Source organism: Sprattus sprattus, assembly GCF_963457725.1.
Source record: "Sprattus sprattus genome assembly, chromosome: 1".
Lineage (NCBI taxonomy): Eukaryota > Metazoa > Chordata > Actinopteri > Clupeiformes > Clupeidae > Sprattus > Sprattus sprattus.
This window is the reverse complement of record NC_137920.1, coordinates 8,333,235-8,353,808: the sequence shown is the minus strand read 5'-3', so window position 1 is coordinate 8,353,808 and position 20,574 is coordinate 8,333,235. Positions and strand designations below refer to the sequence as shown.

The following is a 20,574-nucleotide window of genomic DNA, read 5'->3' as shown; positions in this document are numbered from 1 at the left end:
ACTCACCACGGCCTCTCTTCTTACAGACCGTGAGACGGTGGCTGGTGTGTTCTGTGGTGTTTCCTCCTGACCAGCATTCAGTCCTGTAGACTCCACTGTGGGCAGTAGTGACGTTGGTCATGACAAAATTAAAACCCTCACATCTGACATCATAGCCATCTGGCTGTGAGGAGTTGAACAGAAGCAGATCTTCATCTCCAGACACTCTGTACAGCGCTGAAGAATTCTCCCTGCAGGAGGACTTGCATCGAAAATAAGCACTTTCTCCTTCGGTCTCAAACCTGATAACAGGATCAGTGGCAGGGGCGGCGCCAGCGATGACAAACAGCAGCAGAAATCCACTCATGACCACTGAGGTCTCCATTCTGAGTTCTGTGTTCTGTGATTCTGTTCAGTTCAGTCTTCTTGTGTCCTTCTGATACAGCAGGCAGAGAGTTTAGTCTCCTGGTGTCCTTCTGATACCACCAGGCAGAGAGTTGTGTTAAGTAAGGCAGACTCTGAGAGCTGAGAAGCTCCTCCTGTCCGTCTGTGTACCGGAAATGATGTGTGTGTGTGTGTGTGTATCTCTCTGGGTGTGTGTGTGTGTGTGTTTGTGTGTGCGCACGCATGTGGAGTCAACTCTCTCTCTCGCTCTCTCCTTCTCTCTCTCTCTCACTCTCTCCCTGTCTCCCTCTCCCCCTCTCTCTCTCTCCCTCTCTATCTCCTCCTCTGTCTCAAACACAGACACACATACAAGCCATGCACGCACACACACGCACACACACGCACACACACGCACACACTCGCACACACAGACACACACACACACACACACACACGCACAAACGCGCACATATGCACTTACACACACACACAAACACCAGAGTTGATCTGATTAACATGACAGGAAAATGAGATGCAGATAGTCTCATCAGAGCGTTTCAGCAGAAGCAGATGAACTATGTGCACATGACACACACACACACACACACACACACACACAAACAGACACACATACACACACTACCCTGCACACACACACACATAAACAGACACACACACACACACACATAAACAGACACACACACACACACACTACCCTGCACACACACATGTTTCTGTATCAGAGGTTCCGCTAGAGAGAAATGTTTCAGGTCAAAATGACCGGCAGGGTTTTCATTTTCCAGACATTTTAATAATAAGCCGGTCAAATATCTATATCTTCTTCTAAATTAGCCTGGAGAATACTGATTGCATGCGTAGCTTTAAGAATTACATAATCAGGTTGTAAAGAATGCAACAAGTTTACAATGGAAAAAAAACATAAATGTCTGATGCACGTCAATAAGTGGCCTTTAAATGCAGCGTGCTGTGTGGCGTTAAATTGAGCGCCGCAACATGGTCATTGCTCTGACTCTGTTCAATGACAGCAGAGATTCTAAAATGATTCGACCCTCTTGTGAATCCGTTGCGTCATCCTGCCTTTTCACAGTGCTAACAAAACATTTTACTGTCACCATCACAAGTACCTCGCAGCTTAGCGTTCGAACATCTAGGGCTTCAGGTAGGCTATTCAATGTTTGGAAAGTTCACTTTCTACATGAACTAGTTCAGTTCATAGTTTATAATTCAACATTTTGAGTTCACAGCTCCAAAAAATGAACTTGTTCAGTTATTTTTTTCAATATGTTGCGAGCTATAATTTTTCAAAGTCTCTATCTGTTTGCAATACCGCTCTTGGCCTCTACCCAACTTCGGCGCTCTCACGCACGGGCATAGACATTTACATTTACATTTTCATTTATTCATTTAGCAGACGCTTTCATCCAAAGCGACTTACATTTTTTACATTTACATGAGGAGCAATTTAGGGGTTGAGTGTCTTGCCCAAGGACACTTCGACAGGGAATCGAGCTAGCAACCTTCTGATTACTGAACGACTTCTCTACCTCCTGTACCACTGTCGCCCCCAGTAGACAGTAGAAATGAAATGAAACGTGTTCAGACGCAACACTGCAGGTATTACAGATTCCTCCTCGTCAGACAGTTCACCCTCATCAGTGGCGTTTGGCCTCTGAAAAAAGCTTTTAAGGCTACTAAATGTTTGTCACCAGCAGGATCCCACACACATCATAGGACAACAGGTTCTAGGGAGCGGGAGCAGAAGACCACACATCAGCTCAGTGATTGGCTGGTGAGGTTTGCGAATGGGATTTGTGATTGGCCAATGGGGCAGCCGGGCTGGTAACTGGAGGGTGGCCGGTTCGATCCCCGACCAGTAGGAAGTGGTAGAGCACTGCTCTCCCATGCCCACATCCACTGCTGAGGTGCCCTTGAGCAAGGCACCTTACCCCAATCACTGCTCCCCGGGCGCTCAAAAGCAGCTCACTGCTCTGGTTTAGTGTGTTTCACTGTGTGTATCACTACCCTGGATGGGTAAAATGCAGAGATAAAATTCAGAGTGTGTGTGTGTCACTATCTCTGCCGTAAACAGTCACTAGTCACTAGTCAATTTCCAACTGACCTTGGATGAAGCTGCATGTTAGGTTAACATGGGTGAACAGGACTATACAGGGCAGGCGCTAGGACCCTGGGGAGTCCTAGCGCATGTTTAATCTTTGTTAAATACGGAAAATGTGCTACTAGTTTAATGGTTATCCTATGCATACACCTCGAACTAGCTGACGTTATTGCTAATTTTACTACACTCAAATATGTTATAACTTAGGTGCAAGAAGGGTTGGGTATTTCATATCAGCATTCTTTACCCAAGAAGAACTGGTGTTAATATGTGTGAATATGAACTCATGAACATGAACTCGTTCATACTAAGTGTCACAGGCACTTTATAATTGTAGAAGTTAAATCGAGGAGACTATAACTAGCTATCATTTCTATCCTTAGGTAAATCTGAGAAAATATGAGGTAAATAGCGCCCCCCTTCACCCATCTAAAACAATGTTAAAACTGTGGCCAGGCAGTGAACTGCACCCAGTCAGTGGTCCGCGGGCCCGAAATTGGGCAGCCTTGGTCTAATGCTTTTTCAAGAAAACAACATGACATTTGAGAGAAAATTGTAATAATTATTACTATGAACAATACATCCAAGCAAGTACAGTAGTGGTTTGCCAAAATTACACTGAAATGAATAGGTTTATGGTATGGCTAATGAAACCTTGATTTCCATTATTGTTGGTCAGCATCATAAAGGTGTTATGCTTAGGGCACCAAAATGGCTAGCAGCGGCACTGCCTGTGTGTGTGTGCCTGTGTCTTATGTGATGGCCTGTGTGTGTGCCTGTGTCTTATGTGATGGCCTGTGTCTTATGTGTTGGCCTGTGTGTGTGCCTGTGTCTTATGTGATGACCTGTGTGTGTGCCTGTGTCTTATGTGATGGCCTGTGTGTGTGCCTGTGTCTTAAGTGATGGCCGGTGTGTGTGCCTGTGTCTTATTTGATGGCATGTGTCTTATGTGATGGCCTGTGTGTGTGCCTGTGTCTTATGTGATGGCCTGTTTGTGTGCCTGTGTCTTATGTGTTGGACTGTGTGTGTGTGCCTGTGTCTTATGTGATGGCCTGTGTGTGTGCCTGTGTCTTATGTGTTGGCCTGTGTGTGTGCCTGTGTCTTAAGTGATAGCCTGTGTGTGTGCCTGTGTCTTATGTGTTGGCCTATGTGTGTGCCTGTGTCTTATGTGATGGCCTGTGTGTGTGCCTGTGTCTTATGTGATGGCCTGTGTCTTATGTGTTGGCCTGTGTGTGTGCCTGTGTCTTATGTGATGGCCTGTGTGTGTGTGTGTGTCTTATGTGTTGGCCTGTGTGTGTGCCTGTGTCTTATGTGATGGCCTGTGTCTTATGTGTTGGCCTGTGTGTGTGCCTGTGTCTTATGTGATGGCCTGTGTGTGTGCCTGTGTCTTATGTGTTGGCCTGTGTGTGTGCCTGTGTCTTATGTGATGGCCTGTGTGTGTGTGCCTGTGTCTTATGTGATGGCCTGTGTGTGTGCCTGTGTCTTATGTGATGGCCTGTGTGTGTGTGCCTGTGTCTTATGTGATGGCCTGTGTGTGTGTGTGTGTGTCTTATGTGATGGCCTGTGTGTGTGTGTGTGTCTTATGTGATGGCCTGTGTGTGTGTGTGTCTTATGTGATGGCCTGTGTGTGTGTGTGTCTTATGTGTTGGCCTGTGTGTGTGCCTGTGTCTTATGTGATGGCCTGTGTCTTATGTGTTGGCCTGTGTGTGTGTGCCTGTGTCTTAAGTGATGGCCGGTGTGTGTGCCTGTGTCTTATGTGATGGCCTGTGTGTGTGCCTGTGTCTTATGTGATGGCATGTGTCTTATGTGTTGGCCTGTGTGTGTGCCCAGGCGCGTCGCACCCGTGGGGGATGTGGGTGTTTTAACACCCACACTTTTCCCGGTGAGAGGGTTCAACATTTTTTTAAACATTTTGCTTGATTTTTTCGCTTTGTTTTAACTCTGATGCATTAGTATGAACATAAGATATGCCTATACATAATAATTTAGTCATAGAAAGGGAAGCTTACATAATAGGCTACTGGGGTTTTTGTGGGCCCCTATAATTGTCCCCACCTTTCACCCCTTTACGACGGCCCTGTCGGCAGGACAGAACAGTTGATTCGGGCAAGAATGGAGGAGGTGGTGTGTGTATCCTGATCAACAACCAGTGGATCCGAAAAAAAAAAATCGTCCGGCTGCTCACCTGACCTCAAATATCTAACGGTCAAGTGCAGACCATTCTACCTGCCCAGGGAATTCTCTGCAGTCGCTGTTTACGTTCCACCCCAAGCTGACACCTTCGGTCACATCCCACGCCTTCGCCTGCTTCGTGTTTGTCATGTCCTGGTACATGTCATGAGACTCCTGGCTATCCCTAGCGCCAATGTAAGTGGCAGCTTTTTCATGTAGCTCTGGTGTTTTGTATTCATGTATGTATTGTTTGGGAGTTGTATGTGCTTATGTACTGAGGTGTGTTTTATACTGTTCCCACACTGTACTCCTCTAGGAGCATAGGCTGGGTGTTGTCTTTTCTCTCCTACCCTCCACAATGTTATGCTGTATTTCTTCCCTATCTTTAGCCAGTTTCACTCTGGCAGGGGGCCTGCCAATGGAAACTAGCCTTTTGTCTACAATTGGATGCATTTACATTTTAATGTTTTGATGGAAATTGATATAGTCATATAATTACCATTGCATACATGTATGCTCTTGTGTGTGTGTGTGTGCCATGTGTATTCACAGTCTGGCCTCACCCTCACTCATGGCCCATGTAATACACATCACCTTCTTACCAGGGTTCCTTTGGGTATGCATGTTCTGGAACATTCGGTGGGGGGGTGGTGGTCACCTCAGACCTTTGATTCACCTTGTGGTTCTATTGTCTGAAGTTTACTAAAAGATTGGCTCAGTTATTGTTATATCAGTTTATTAATGTACACTGTCCCTCTTCATCAAATAAACAAATCAAATCAAATCAAATCAAATCAAATCAAATCAAATCAAATCAAATCAAATCAAATCAAATCAAATCAAATCAAATCAAATCAAATCAAATCAAATCCAAATGTATTGTGTTGTGCTGCTCTGCGTCGCCTTCCATGATCTCCTGCATGTATTGCGTTGTGCTGATCTGCGTCGCATTCCAGGATCTCCTGCATGTATTGCGTTGTGCTGATCTGCGTCGCCCTCCAGGATCTCCTGCATGTATTGCGTTGTGCTGATCTGTTTCGCCCTCCATGATCTCCTGCATGTATTGTGTAGTGCTGATCTGCGTCGCATTCCAGGATCTCCTGCATGTATTGCGTTGTGCTGATCTGCGTCGCATTCCAGGATCTCCGGCATTTATTGCGTTCTGCTGCTCTGGGTTGCCCTTGACGATCTCCTCCAGAAAGAGAACCATCTCCTCGGGCGGATCTCTCTCTGAGCGGCACGATCCTCTTCTGCTCTGGCTTTTTTCTCTTCCTTTGCCTTCTTTTTCTCTTCCATTTCTTTCTTTTTCTCTTCCATTTCTTTCTTTTTCTCTTCCATTTTTTTAACTTTATTTTTCTCTTCAATTGCTTTCTTTTCTTCTTCCATTGCTTTCTTTTCTTCTTCCATTGCTTTCTTTTTCTCTTCCATTTCTTTCTTTTTCTCTTCCATTGCTTTCTTTTTTTCCATTTTTTTAGCTTTATTTTTCTCTTCAATTGCTTTCTTTTTCTCTTCCATTGCTTTCTTTTCTTCTTCCTTTTCTTTCTTTTTCTCTTCGTTTGCTCTGTTTTCCTCCAGTTTTTCAACTTTCTTTTTCTCTTCTTTTACTTTCTTTTTCTCTTCGATTGCTTTCTTTTTCTCTATTTTTTCATCCTCCTCTTTGTCCTTAGCCTGCAGCCTCTTAAGCTCTTTCCACTCAGCCTTCATGATTGTCTTATATGTCTCCTCAAACTCCTTGGTCTTTATGGCTGCAGCTGCCCTGATTTTCTCTTCCTCTTTTGCTTTCTCTGCCCTGAGTCGTTTCATTATCTGCCCAGCTTTTTGTTCAATCTTGAGCTGCAGTTTGTGGTTCTGCTTAATGATCTTTTCAATTTCCTTGTGGCAGTAGAAGGTCTAAGAACAATAAAAGGCATAATAGTTCAATGATTTTAATACTCAATACAAGCAGTTTAATTATAACTTTTTTGTGTGATGAGGTACCTGGTAACTATCATTGAGGCAAGCCTTGTTATTCTGGAGCTTCCTCCATTCCTCCCTCAGCATCCAGGTTCTGAAAACCAGAGGGGCACCCTCTTTCCTACCGGTCTCTTGGGTAGAGGCGTTATACTCCTTAGGACCACACACACGCACGCACGCACGCACGCGCACACACACACACACACACACACACACACACACACACACACACACTAGTCAGGGTGTCATGTGTAAGGTGTGTCTGTGTGTGTGGGTGTCACGTGTAAGGTGGGTGGGTGTGTGTGTGTGGGTGTCATGTGTAAGGTGTGTGTGTCTGTGTGTGTCATGTGTAAGGACAGGGGCCACGTCTTACCATCCACTTGCCAGCTTGGTGCTTAAGCTCCTTCATCAGCTTCTGTTTGTTGAGGACTGTCGTCACTGCTGTTGTCAGGGTGGCGTTCTCCATCTTCTCGGTCCACCTGTGTAAGTTGGCAGCGTCGGCAATAAATTCCTCTGTCTCCTCTGACCTCCTCTTGTCGTAGGCATCGTCTTCCTTCAGCTCTAGAAGAAACCGCAGTCTCCTTTGCTCCTGCTCCAGGGCATACCTTCTGTCTCTCATCTTCTCCTTCTCGTCTGTCACCCTCTCTACCTCGCGCTTCATGATGGAGAGGGAGTCACGGCACTTCTCCTGCTCTTCGACTCTCACAGTCTTTGCAGCTGCTTCAAGCCTCTGAGTCTCCTTCTGCCTCTCTTCTCTCTCAGACTTGATGGTGGCCTCCAGTGTCACCTGGTCCTGCAGCATCTTCTCCATGGTCATCCTCATGGCCTGCTCTTTATGCCCGGTCTCCTCCACCATGTCAGCAAATACCACCTCCAGTTCCCTTGCCAAGCTCTCGCTTATGTCTGACCTCAAAGCCTCACCAAGGCGATTCATTATGGAAATCTTGAGAAAATTAAAAAGTCAAATATCATTATCTTATTTAGTAATTGAATTACTAATAAAGACTTTCTGTGGCCATCTCAATCAATGGATTCATTCATCTCTGAATAGCACCCCGGAACTTATTTTACAATTAACCACCCGTATTTTACATACAAAAAACGTACAGGCATTCATTTGATATTTCCCCATACTGTAGCCTATGTGTATTTGAGAAATTAAATCCTGCTTAAATAAGTCTTGCTAGGTATTTAATGTGAACTACCTGTCAAAAGATGATCTAATCTCTCGTAGTCCTGATGAAATGCTATACTGATCCGATGTGCTTTGGTTCCGTCGTGAGTATGTGCTCAAAAAGATGATCTAATCTCTCGTAGTCCTGATCCGATGTGCTTCCGTTCCGTCGTGAATATGTGCTCAAAATGATGATCAATCTCCTACCTGCGCTTTTAGTCAAACGTGACGCAAACGTAGAACGTGACGCAACAATAGCACGCTCGCATCAATCCAATCATTCTAAATGTACAGGTTTGCATTATAGAAGTAGGAACGTTACCGTCCATGTTATTATTATACTAGTTATTATTATTAATACTAATTATAATAATAATAATAATAATAATAATAATAATAATAATAATAATAATACACGTTATTTGTAAAGCACCTTTCATACAAACCAATGCAGCTCAAAGTGCTTAACAGCAAATCAATGACGTGCACAAAGAAATTACATGCACAGTGATACACAAAAAATATACATCAAATAAACATAAAGACTAGATATGCTAAGTGATGGTCATTAAATATCACAAAAACCTTTCTTTTTCAACACCACACTAATACCTTGGTTTCATGGGCGAGGATGAGCGCTTAACCTGCAACCATGCCATCAGTTTGTTGAATGAATAATTCCATGAATAATAACTAGCCTGTAGGTTAAAGGGTCCATACATGATTTCAAGATATTTTGGCAACATCACTACATGTTACATAAAGTATTATTACTCTCACTTTCACGATATTTTATTGTCTAAAACTATTACAAAGTTGTGCGATATCGTTGTACAGTAGCCTACATTGCAGAACGGCACGGTACAGCGTCGTTGTAGAGTATCGTTGTGAGTCCTGTGTATAGAAGCGGAGATAGGACACAACACATCACACAGAAAACTGTATTTCATTTGTCAAGTTCATTTTTATTTAGTGGTTGCAACGATAAAGCATCTTTGTAGCCTTTCGTGAAAGGATTCAGTTTGAAAGGTGGAACGATGTCAAACCAACAGGAACTCGGTGCTGCAAGGTAGGCTACACCTCGCTGCCCCTTCTAAATCAGGTGCCATGGTGTATGATTTAGCTGAAACTATACAGTTATCTTGCCTTTGCCAGTTGAAAGTAGACCTAGTGCAATATAATGTTTCTACAACTGTCAAAAGAGACTACAAGAAAGAGTGAATTCCAGCATCCTGACTTCTGACTACATTCTAAAATGGGACACAGCATTTTAGACAAGTTTATAGCTAAGTTAAACACATCCAAACCTTAGAACTGTTTACATATCCACTAGAGTACAGTAAAGATCAAATTATTTAACTGAATTGTGCTGCTGAGCTGCTTTGCCAATTAGCGGCTGGCTTCACTGTCTGTCGCGACGCTGCTTCACCGTCGGCTGCTTTTCTGCTACACGGCTTGTCTTCATTGTACTCAGTGACCGTTGGTGCTGAGCTGAACCGGAGACGGTTTAAATATTAAGATAGCTGATAAAAACGAGTGGGAAAGTAAGGCGCTAGCACTAAATGTGTACCGTAGCTGTTTAGTGTTAAAATGCCCACGCTTTGTGCACCAACAGGCAGAGGCACGGGAAGTCAGATTTTGTGATTTTTAGATGCAATTTCCTGCATTCTAATACATTTTAGGGTGAGGAATTGTGAATCCCATCTGACTTACACCCTCAGATTTGCACAGTCAAGTTTACCGCAGACATAGGCATTTTCATTATTATTATTAGGAATTGTGAATCTCCATCTTCTAACTCGTCGCATTTTTGCCAAAATACTCCAAGTTCGTCTACGTTTTTCTTCATCCGTTACAGTTCCAACTTCAGCACACACACGTGAACCTCATAGCAAGATCTCCATGCATACCTGTGATAACTAAAAACTAGCAAACCCATTTGTTTAACATTCATTTTCTTCCCCAAAGCAAAAATATGAGTTAAACCGTTTTAATATATATTTAATACATAAACATTAGTAAGAGCTTTATTTATTTTTCCCTGCCTGGAGCTAGGGGGTGCTGGAGCACCCTCAGCACCCCCCCTTCCCGTGCCCCTGAAGTGAGGGAGGAAGGACTGTGCGCCTGGTTGCCATTGCCCTGCTTATTCCGTTGGTGGCATAAGTATGTGAGATACAAGTTGTTTCAGAGTGTTTTTGTGGACTACAGTACTACAAAATAGCAGGCAGGGATACAATTGATACAAAGCCACCAGTGTGGTACCATTGTACTTAAAAAGCTGGTGGACAGTATGTCTTTGGACTAGACAAGGCCAATTAGTCAAATCAGGCCTACTCTTGATTTGAAAAACTACATTCTAAATGCTGGGCCTACCATTTGGCCTTTTTTCCCCCTCAATTACTAAAGCTATTGGTTATTATTTGACTAATTTACAGCTGCAATTGTTTTAAGAAAAATTAAGACACAAGACCAAAAGTGATGCATCATGCTCTGAATCATTCACTAACATCCTTTCCAAAATATTAAACAACAAGTAAAAAAGGCAACAAGTAAGAGAACATTATTTTTCACTAACTATAACATGGGCTGTAAGCCTAACATTGTTTGTGGCAAATGTGGATGTTTCAGAATGTTGGTCAATGTTCATAGATCACTTAGGGGTGGACTGACTTTGACTAAATTTTGTATTAAACAGAAAATACTGTGTGTGTGTGCCTGTGTCTTATGTGTTGGCCTGTGTGTGTGCCTGTGTCTTATGTGTTGGCCTGTGTGTGTGCCTGTGTCTTAAGTGATGGCCGGTATGTGTGCCTGTGTCTTATGTGTTGGCCTGTGTGTGTGTACCTGTGTCTTAAGTGTATAAACTTATGATATGATGTGGTTGACCAGGCTCACATGTGTGTGTATAAACTTCTGAGTGAGCTTCCCGCAGCAAGATGGCCACCATGTGCGGACGTTCTAGACTCCGCCGTAAGACATCCAGGCTTTATATATGGACACTTTACTAATCCCGTGGGAAATTTAGGATATGTATATATATATGGTTCAACTGCTCATCGAAACAGCCACAGGGTTAGCCCCTAAGGGTTCATCAGAGCTTTAACATGAGAGACTTGTGCGATGGTTCACAATCCCTAATATTGTTTTAATTTCACAGAGAGAGTAACCATGATGCATCGACTATACTAACTAACTAACAAACAAAAATCATTCTAGTCTCAACTGAAGAACATAGGCCATGTCCATCGCTGCTTTTACATGGTTGCAAGCGTATATTTTCCCTGTGATACATTATCTGATAAAAACAATATCTGACAAAAATAATATCTGACAAAAACAGCCAAATGTTGCCAGATATTGTTTTCGTGCCTATGTGGTTCTTGAGCAGAACAATTTTACAAACTTTTGAAGGAAACTAGAATCGTTTTGTTTTCAAAGGCGATCGTGTTGCAAACCTGCAAATTTAGCATGCAAAACGTATATCAGACCGGACAGTTTTGGACGTATTATTATCAATCTTATCAATCCCCCCTTTTAAATTCTGTTCTCTTCGATCCATGTTGATACGGAATATGTTTCCGTATTTATTAATGATTAATGAAAGGTCACTCAAAATAGAAACGTACAGATTTGTTTATTTGCTTACAAAATTTTTCACAGTACTGCCAGAACGTTGGTATCTGTGGCATGGCTCAAAGCCTTATTCATAATGAGCTACGCAGGACACAAGCTGGTTCTTACAGATTCATCAGGGGTAAAATTAAAAGTCCCATTAGTTAATTTCCCCTTTATTTACATAACGAATACAATGATTTTAATTGACACACTAGGAATACGAATCAGCCATATGAAATAATATAAATAACAATTGATGAGAACACAACACCCCCAATGCCAAACACCCTCCAATGCCACTCCCTGTTATCATTCCCGTCTTCATTAGAATCAGAATCAGAATCAGAAACAGATTTATTGTCAAGTAGCCTAGGTGTACGCCTACCTGAAATTTTTCCCTGGTGTATGGGGTGCATACAGTAAACATAAAAACATAAAAAACATACATACACACACAGTAAGTACTACACAAAACATAAAACATAGAACATAGAAACACACTTAGTACTACACATAACAGAAGTAATACAGATAAAACACAGTATGGAAACAGATATACATGTATATACTGTATATATAAAAAAGAGTGTATATACAAAAGTAAAGTGAGAGGTAAAATGCAAAAAAATGCAGGGCAGGACTGCAAAAGTGAGAGTGCAATATACATTGTATAATTAAGGTTGTATTTAACCGTGGTTAAACCGCATTGTGTAATTAAGGTTGTATTTAACCGTGGTTAAACCGTGTGTTGTAAAATGGTGCGGCTCCTTTAAGAGCCGTACGTACAGGGTGGGCGTGGCAGATCGAGGGTGAGAGAGCGAGAAGAGAGGTGATTCTGTGGAATGGTTTTTGTGTGACCGACCGTAGAAAAACATATGTGCTGTAAAGTTATTTCGGTGTGTAGTAAAAAAAAATCCTCTAACAAAGAATACAGTGGCGTTATTTGCTAACCAGCAGCAGAGAGTACGAATACGGGAATTAACCCCGAAGTTATAAACGGTATACTTCGGCCCTGGTCTCCGCAATCTCCGACTACGGTCAGAGACGGACAGTGCAGGAAAGGTTAACACGTGGGTGTCTCGAGACCGACACTGCATAGAGCTGCAGTGAATGCTGCGGACATTTAGACCTGACAATTCTGTACTCCCATTTTAAAAGTTTATGAACGACTCAAACCAAACTAGAACGGCAGTTCCAGATTCCTTCATCCCACTCCCGTCCATATGGTGGCAGTAAAGCGTAGCTTTCTGGTTGGTTTGCCAACCATCAGTAGTCCGCGAGTGAGAACAGTTCACAGGACCCGACGGGAAAAGTTGCTGAGGATTCGTCAGTATTGGGTCTAGAAAGACGGAGTTTCATCACTTTTGCTGTGATAAACTTTTCTTGACACCAAATTAACAGATCTCCGTGCGTGAACTAATTTGAGGTAGGCTACGTTTTTAGTCACAGCATCTAGCTGGCTTCGTTTGATCCTACATATGATACTCTACTCGAATGTATCAGCATGACACCGTTTCAAGACAGACCTCCGTGCGAAATGCGATCGATGTGCCAAATATTGATTATGTAACGTTGGGTTTCTGTTATTTTTAAAACCAAGAAAACGGCTTCAAATCCATGATGTTTGTCTTTGTTCCCCTGGCTGTATTAGAAAACTCTGGACGGGTTCAAAACAGGGATTCGTTGCTAACATGAATCTGGGACTGCCGTTGAGCACTTGCTGTGATGAAACACAACCCTTCCCCCTGTCACTGAGAGTGAAAGAAGAGGAATATGGACCTATAATTACATGGCAACATGAAGAAGAAAGGCCCATTGCAGATCTTCACTGCAAAACTGTATCAGACTTCACAGAGTCTCTAAGTTCCACTTATAATGAAACACCAACAGTATCGAGCCAAGTCAAGTCAAGTGGAGCGGAGGTTAAAGTGAAGAAAGAAGTGGATGAGCAACAGCACAACGATTGTCTTCTAGAAAGTAAGTGAATATAGGGGCATTCAGATCTGTGTTCAATGGTCGATTAATGATGACGTCAGAATTTTAGATGTCTCGCCCGCGTTTCTGGCCGAACGGAGTCGAAAATCCACACATGGCGCTCTTTTGCAGCAGTGCAGCTCGCTCACCCATAACATTGTGTTGGTAATGGTATATACCTTTTAAATAACCATAACTTGCTCAATTTTCAACCGAGTTGTAAACGGTTTGGTTTGTTATAGATAGATAGAACCCTAGATTAGATTAGATTCAACTTTATTGACATTGCACAGAGTACAAGTACTGAGACAACGAAGTGCAGTTTAGCATCCAACCAGAAGTGCAAAATAGCAATAAAAGTGCAGAGTATGTGCAAATTAAAGTGAAATAAGTGAATGAATATGATAGGTACAGTAAGAGTTAGAATATGACACAGAATTGTAATATAAACAGAATTGAGACTAGCAGCAATTGAGGTAGAAGTGAGGTATGCAGGTGTAAGTATACTGGTAGTAATGTGAAATCAAGTGAATGAGGTATAAAAGTACAATTAATACAGGTAATGCAGTAAAGTGGATACAGTATTTAAAAAGACATTCTGGTGCAAATGTTCAGTGGCTGGAGGAGGGTGTGTGGCAGTCAAGCCAGGGTGAAGGGGGGGTGGTAAAGTGAAGTATAGTGCAAATGTTCAGTAGCTGGGGGGGGGTCAAGTATAGTGCAAATGTTCAGTAGCTGGGGGGGGGGGGGGGGGGGGGGGCATCCCCGTGGAGCAGAGTTCTGGTACGGGAACCCTGTAGCGCCTCCCAGAGGGGAGGAGGGCAAACAGTCTGTGGCTGGGGTGTGAGCTGTCCTTGACGATACTGCGCGCCCTCCGCAGACATCTCTTGCTCTGGACAGCCTCAATGGTGGGGAGAGTGGAACCAGTGATGCGTTGGGCAGTTTTCACCACCCTCTGCAGTATAAACAGTGAGATGTAGTTATGCCACTGCATATTATTTTCCCCCCAAAAAATATCAAAAAAGCATCCAGAAGTAGCCTATAACCACGTTAATAATTTTTGTAAGAAACCAAACCATTTGTATATCCGTCAAGATTTCAGCGAGATAAGAGTATTAGTGTTTGTGCAGATCACTGACGCTTTCTCAGTTATCACTGATCCTGCCAGAAAGCTTCCCTGACTCAAGATGGACGCCATGTGCGGACGTTCTAGACTCCGCCGTAAGACATCTAGCCTTTATATGTATGATATCTATGGGGCGGCATTCCTGTAGACTGTCTGCGTTTGTGTGTGCCTGCTTGCGTGCACGTGTGTGAAAGAGAGAGGGGGATAGCGGTATGCTGGGTATGGGTGGGCGATATGATCATGATATTTTCCACTGTCCACATGATATCGATATGATATCACGATGTGTGAGGGAAAAAAATCTGTAACACAATTTAATGGGCTTTCTTAGTTAAACGGCATTAGTTAAGGCAAAATACAGCCGGTAAAATAAGTACTGAACACGTCACCATTTTTCTCAGTAAATACATTTCCAAAGGTGCTATTGACATGACACTTTAACCATATTCTGGTTACAACCCAGGTAACCCATTCATACAAAGAAACCAAAATAAATACATTCAGAAATTAAGTTATGTGTAATAATTTGAAATGACACATGGAAAAAGTATTGAACACACTTACTGATATTTATTTAATACCTTGTACAAACGTCTTTGTTGGTATTGACAGCTTCAAGATGCCTCCTCCATTATAGGCTTGTGAAATTCTTTAAAGGCACCCAGTGCAACTTTCGAGGCTTAAAAATAAACATTCTATTTCTAGTCTTTTTTACACGTAGGAAGTTTCAATAACTCCATACCATTACATATCGACATTCAAGGAGCAAAGATGAGACCTCGTTGTGTGGTGAGAACTGATAGAAAATCGATAACAACAGCAATCTCCGCCATTTTCTTTATTTCTTTGTGACCCACAATAAATAAAGCAGGATTCCAGTCAATGGAAAAATGGCCTCTCCCCACCGGCGATTGTTGTTGTTTACGATTTTCTATTAGTTCTCACCACACAACAATGTCTCATCTTTGCTCCTTGAATGTCGATATGTAATGGTATGGAGTTATTGAAACTTACTACATGTAAAAAAGACTAGAAATTGAATGTTTATTTTTCATTGAATGTTTATATAAAGTTGCACTGGGTGCCTTTAAAACCAACAGTTGCCTACATTTCATTAATTACTGAGAGTCCTACATCATACATCCTACTGTAGTTTTACTGTAGGCTATAGATATTCAATCAATTAGCTTAGGCAGTCAATAATCCTGATGGTCTCTTGCCTTCTCTCGATTTCATTTTGCGATGCAGATATTGCATTTGACTTGTGGCCTTAACAGGTTTTCCGTAGCCATTTGATGAGCTTAAAGCTTTCTTTCTTTGAACTGCGCCTAGAAAAAAGATCCCGCAGTTTCCTATTTAATCTAATCACCATCCAAAATGGCAAAATATGTGAAACGATGTGGGCTGTTATTATTACATTAGTATTCCTACTCGCGCATTTAATATGCCATACACAAACCAATCTAACCACTTACTCTCATTCAGATAAGTAACGGAAGGAAGGAAGAAAGAACAGTGAATGTTTTTGGTACAGTCCCACCAACTCCTGTCCTTTGGCCACAGATCTCTTACCAGAAAAACTAAAATAACGTTAGTTAGCTAGCAAACAATCAATTGAAAAGTTGGAACGTGTTCATACTCGAACTTGTAGGCCTACAACCTCAAAAATAGCTGGCTCAAAACGTTCTAGACCATCGAAAACAATGAAGAGAAATATCCCTGTCATTGATGAATCGGTCGCGGAGGACGAATCGGAAACTTCTTCCACCGGTGAGTAGCAAGCCAAGCTAATGCACATGACTGAGCCGCAGTGGTTAGCTAGCTAACCGGCTACTTACGTTAGTGCTAGCTAGCTTGCCATTGACAGCTATTGATAGCTAGCACTCACGTGTTTCAGCTGTCTCACACAAGCCAATCTTATGCACATTATGAGTAGCAAGCCAAGCTAATGCACATGAGTGAGCCGCAGTGGTTAGCTAGCTAACCGGCTACTTACATTAGTGCTAGCTAGCTTGCCATTGACAGCTATTGATAGCTATCATTCACTTGTTTCAGCTGTCTCACGCCCGAGTGTCGTCCCAACATGCATTAATGTACTTACTACCTAGCTAGTAACATTAGACTAGCAAAACTATTTCCCTTCTTGTTGAATTTGCATATAATTTACCTTTGTTATTGGAAAATAGCCGTGAGAAAATTAGATTTTATGGACTATATCATAATTTCATGCTTAAATACTTTAACAAAATTGTGCTTTTGACACAGGTTTACAGCATAGTGGTATTTGAGCTGGACTACTAGAGGTGTCTTTCCAGTGCCAAAAATCCTTAACGTAATCAGTAAACTTAAATCAGCACAACAGAGGAATTGCTAATCGCTAACAAGATGCTAGCAGCTAAACCTAGCGAAACCTGTTGAAATTGTATTACTTTGACGCAATGACAAACCATCGGGGAACAAAACATCGATATTTTGGATCCATTGGCCTGGAAACTCCCCAGACCTTAATCCCATTGAGAACTTGAGGTCAATGCTCAAAGGGCAGGTGGACAAACATTATTGATTATAGTCAGGATGTGGCCCAGAAGTGAATTGACAGCAAGCAAGGGTGGATTGCAGAGGTCTTGAAAAAGAAGGGTCAACACTGCACATATTGACTCTTTGCAATAACTTCATGTAATTGTCATTAAAAGCTTTGGACACTTATTAAATGTTTGTAATTATACTTCAGTCTTCCATATTAACATCTGAAAAAAAATATCTGAAGACACTGAAGCAGCAAACTTTGCAAAAATGTATATTTGTGTCATTCTCAAAACGTTTTGCCACCACTGTACTATAGATAGTTATCTGGACATGTGTCTGTTCTAGGCTTGTTTAAACTGCAAATTCTATGTCTCATCATATCTCACTTTAAGTTAGCCTACTTGTAGCTACCCAGTTTGTGTGTAGCTCTCATGTTGTCAATACATTGACAATAAAATAAAGGAAACGAATTATATGGATGTTGTTTTACTAGACTGTTTTATTCTTTCCCCCAAACATGTAGCTATGTCCCCAAATGCACAAATAGCTGCATTGAAACTACGCCATGAGCTGGAGATGGCCAAGCAAAAAATAGAGTGGCAGCAGGAGATGATCAAGCAATTGACAAAGGAGAGAGACTTCCTGAGGGAACAACTGGCTATGAGTAAGTCATTTTGCCATGTTTTACTTTTACTATTTTCTACATACACTCACACTCACACACACACACACACACACACACACACACACACACACACACACACACATGTTTGACAATACACTTGGAAAATTGAACATTTAACATATCCTGGGGCCATGACATTGGCTAAACGGATATTTCACTGAAATAGGTTTTCTTCTTAAGCAATATAGCACGAGTGGGAGTGGGGTAGGTAAGGGATAATCCCACGGGTGGTGTTCGGCCGTAGCCACCGAGGCCGCCAGGCCGAGTGGCGTAGGCAACAACACCCGTGGGATTATCCCTTACCTACCCCACTCCCACTCGTGCTATATTGCTTTTATAAAACAATTCTACAGTCAACAAATTAACATTTCAACACGAAGTTATTGATTCAAAATGGTTTATTTCGCCATTGTTTCTCCGCAACAAAAAATAGTTCCATTGTCAACGTCTTGGTTTGGAATTTTAAAAACTTTGAATTAACGGTTATCATCAATTTGAATGTTTCATCGCGGAGTGATTTATTTTTAGCTGTGAAAAGTCCCGTAACTGTAGGTATGTTGACGAATAACCTATAGCATGGAACGTCTCTCGTCCAATCAGAAACAGCTAAATTACGCGCTAGAACCCAATTGTTTTATAATTATATTTTGACTTAGTACTTAGACTGATGCCGGGAAAACAAAACTTTTTAAAAAACATCAGATTTTGGTAGTGGATTCTGATATTTGGACCCCACTGTATATGTTTTGAATATTGTAAATAATAAAAATAAATAAAAAACAGTAAAGGGTTGATTTTGAACTGAGAAAACTATGCTTCATAGACCATCACACTAACTACTTTGCCACCCACATGCCTACAGTACCAGTCAAAAGTTTGGACACACCTTCCCATTTTTTGAGAAGTTTCTTCTTTACTTTTACTATTTTTTACATGGTAGATAACTCTTTTTTTTGTTTAGTACATCATTCCATATGTGTTCTTTCGTAGTTTAAATGTCTTCAGTATTAATCTACAATGTAGAAAATATTAAAAGTAAAGAAAAAACTTTTGCAAAAAATTAAAGGTGTGTCCAAACTTTTTACTGGTACTGTATATTTTCCACTAATCATCCTCTGTCCATGTCTGTTTTTAGCGACAAGAAAAAAGTACAAAGGCGTTAAATCAGAGGATGTCACAAATCCCTCGCAGCCTGTCTCTTCTGAATTCTCCGACTCGACAGACGACTCTTCATCGGCGGATGAGGGACTCAAGAAGAAAACGAAGAACAGCAAAAGAGTAAAGAGACGAAAGCAGGGGAAAAGGGTCAAGCAAAGAAAGGAGCCAAGTCTTGTACCAGAGAGGTACCAGAGAGGTAAAAAGAATATACAGTGGCGGGGGAAAGTCTACAACCGCTTTCAAGTTTGATAATTAAATACGTAGAATATATTTTACCTTCTCTAATTTGAGGCTCGAGATCCTATTTACTACCTAGCTAGTAACCTTAGACTAACAAAACTATTTCCCTTCTTTTTGAATTTGCATATATTTTACCTTCGTTATTGGAAAGTAGCCTATGAAAATTAGATTTTATGGACTATATCATAATTAAATTTTTTTCATTTGCAAATACTTTAACAAAATTGTGCCTTCTCTAATTTGAAGCTCGTGATTCTGAAGAGGTGGTGGCCCGGTATAAGAAGGTGTTGAGTGTCTACCGGAAGGGAAAGACCATGGTTGCTGCCTTCAGAGCTGTGGGGGTCGACCGCAACACCATCGTTGCCAACGCCCCAATCGCAGAGCTGTTCATCGCTGCCCCAGAGAGATATGCGGAGCTGAAAGACAAGCGTCCGGAGAAGGAGAAGCTCAGGTGCTTTGCACAGAGGTGTAAAGACGCCATCGAGGCCGACGAAAGCATTGATAAAATAATTAAATATTACAAAGAGTCGAGTAAACTTCTGCCCATGAATAAAGGCAGGTAACCTAGACGACTGGCTGATCATCATTGTTCTAGTTGCATTGTTGCATTGTTTTTGTTGTTGTTGTTGTTTTGAGTTGATTGTAGCAGATTTCAGTCATTAGAACTCATGCTTAAATGTGCATTTGTTGTTACTGTATTTTTTTTCCAATAAAATGTTTCCAATTTCACTTTATTTCTTCGATGTTGTGTTGTGTGTTTTTGCCATTGATATGTTTAACAACTTTACGTCTGAGGTCATTTTTGGAGACTTTGCCGGAGCATGTGTTTAGTCACACTTTAGATAAGTAGTTGCAGAAGTGTCTACTAATGGTATGTCTCTCAGTCACGGGTCCTTTATAAGTGTTTTTAAATAATAGATAGTGCCCACTTTAGATCATGCATTGCAAAACACTTTGCTAATTATGGTTTCTATAGTATGTCCTTCAGTAACAGGTCATTTATAAATGTTTTTAAAGAATAGATAGTTCCTGCTTTAGATCAAGCATTGCAAAACATTTAATAATATGGATAACATTTAATGATGGATAACATTTAATATGATGGATAATATCACTGCAGTAAATAAGATTGATAACACTTAAAAATGATGGATAACATTTAATATGATGCATATCATTTAATATGATGGATATCATTTAATATGATGGATAACATCACTGCAGCAAATGTGATGGATAACATGGCAAGCCAGCTATCCTGAAATAATGATGACATCGTGCCCATGTCTTCAAATATAAATATATTTAAGAGTGTGATTTGTTTAAACTTTTGTCGACATTGGAGCTTCACGAGGCAGTGAAGGCCAATGATGACTGTTTCATTTATATGTTTTAGCCAACTTGTCAATGTGGCAAACTGCTATTTTGCAAATGCAGTGTTCACTCCGGTACCGTTA

General features: G+C 41.4%; 1 protein-coding gene across 1 annotated transcript; it reads left to right on the top strand.

The window, feature by feature from the left end:
- The first annotated feature begins 12,700 nt into the window (after window positions 1-12,700).
- Window positions 12,701-19,758, top strand: LOC308360738 (coiled-coil domain-containing protein 106-like). The gene is made up of 5 exons (XM_080832841.1): window positions 12,701-12,837; window positions 13,063-13,388; window positions 17,558-17,698; window positions 18,855-19,073; window positions 19,364-19,758. The coding sequence occupies exons 2-5, from the start codon at window positions 13,103-13,105 to the stop codon at window positions 19,678-19,680; spliced, it is 963 nt and encodes a 320-aa protein (XP_080688967.1). The 5' UTR covers window positions 12,701-12,837; window positions 13,063-13,102; the 3' UTR covers window positions 19,681-19,758.
- Window positions 19,759-20,574: the final 816 nt, after the last annotated feature.

Excerpts from the sequence above, each read along its gene's own strand:
- LOC308360738 (XM_080832841.1), top strand. The coding sequence starts at position 13,103 with ATGAATCTGGGACTGCCGTTGAGCACTTGCTGTGATGAAACACAACCC. Across the intron at positions 13,389-17,557 it reads CAACGATTGTCTTCTAGAAA|CTATGTCCCCAAATGCACAA; the intron begins GTAAGTGAATAT and ends CCAAACATGTAG. Across the intron at positions 17,699-18,854 it reads GAGGGAACAACTGGCTATGA|CGACAAGAAAAAAGTACAAA; the intron begins GTAAGTCATTTT and ends GTCTGTTTTTAG.